The sequence below is a fragment of the Penaeus monodon genome, chromosome 15 (genome assembly GCF_015228065.2).
Source record: "Penaeus monodon isolate SGIC_2016 chromosome 15, NSTDA_Pmon_1, whole genome shotgun sequence".
NCBI classification, from domain to species: Eukaryota; Metazoa; Arthropoda; class Malacostraca; order Decapoda; family Penaeidae; genus Penaeus; species Penaeus monodon.
The window spans coordinates 29,331,140-29,331,398 of NC_051400.1; the positions used below are offsets into that span (position 1 = coordinate 29,331,140).

A 259-nucleotide genomic window follows, 5' to 3' on the forward strand; every position below is an offset into this window, starting at 1 on the left:
AGCTTCGAGATCCGAGAGCCCCACGACGGCGAGTGGGGAGTCCCGCGCGCCGACACCGGGAATTGGTCGGGGAGTGTCGGGGCGTTACAGCACGACCTCGCCGACTTCTCCATGAACCTGACACCGACGCGAGACAGGATCCGTGTCATACGGTTCTCTCGCGTCTACGTGTCGGATCCGTATGTCCTTGTGTCGGCCAAACCGGGGATTCTGCCGCCCATCTTCGCTATTGTGAGGCCGTTCACAGGCGAGTGAGAGC

General features: G+C 62.5%; 1 protein-coding gene across 1 annotated transcript in view; it reads left to right on the forward strand.

Moving 5' to 3' along the window:
- Positions 1-259, forward strand: part of LOC119581925 (glutamate receptor ionotropic, kainate 2-like) — a 19,524-nt gene that overhangs the window by 8,797 nt on the left and 10,468 nt on the right. Inside the window, exon 7 of the mRNA XM_037930099.1 lies at positions 3-247. Within this exon, the coding sequence (XP_037786027.1) occupies positions 3-247 (245 nt within the window). The remainder of the gene's footprint in view (positions 1-2; positions 248-259) is intronic.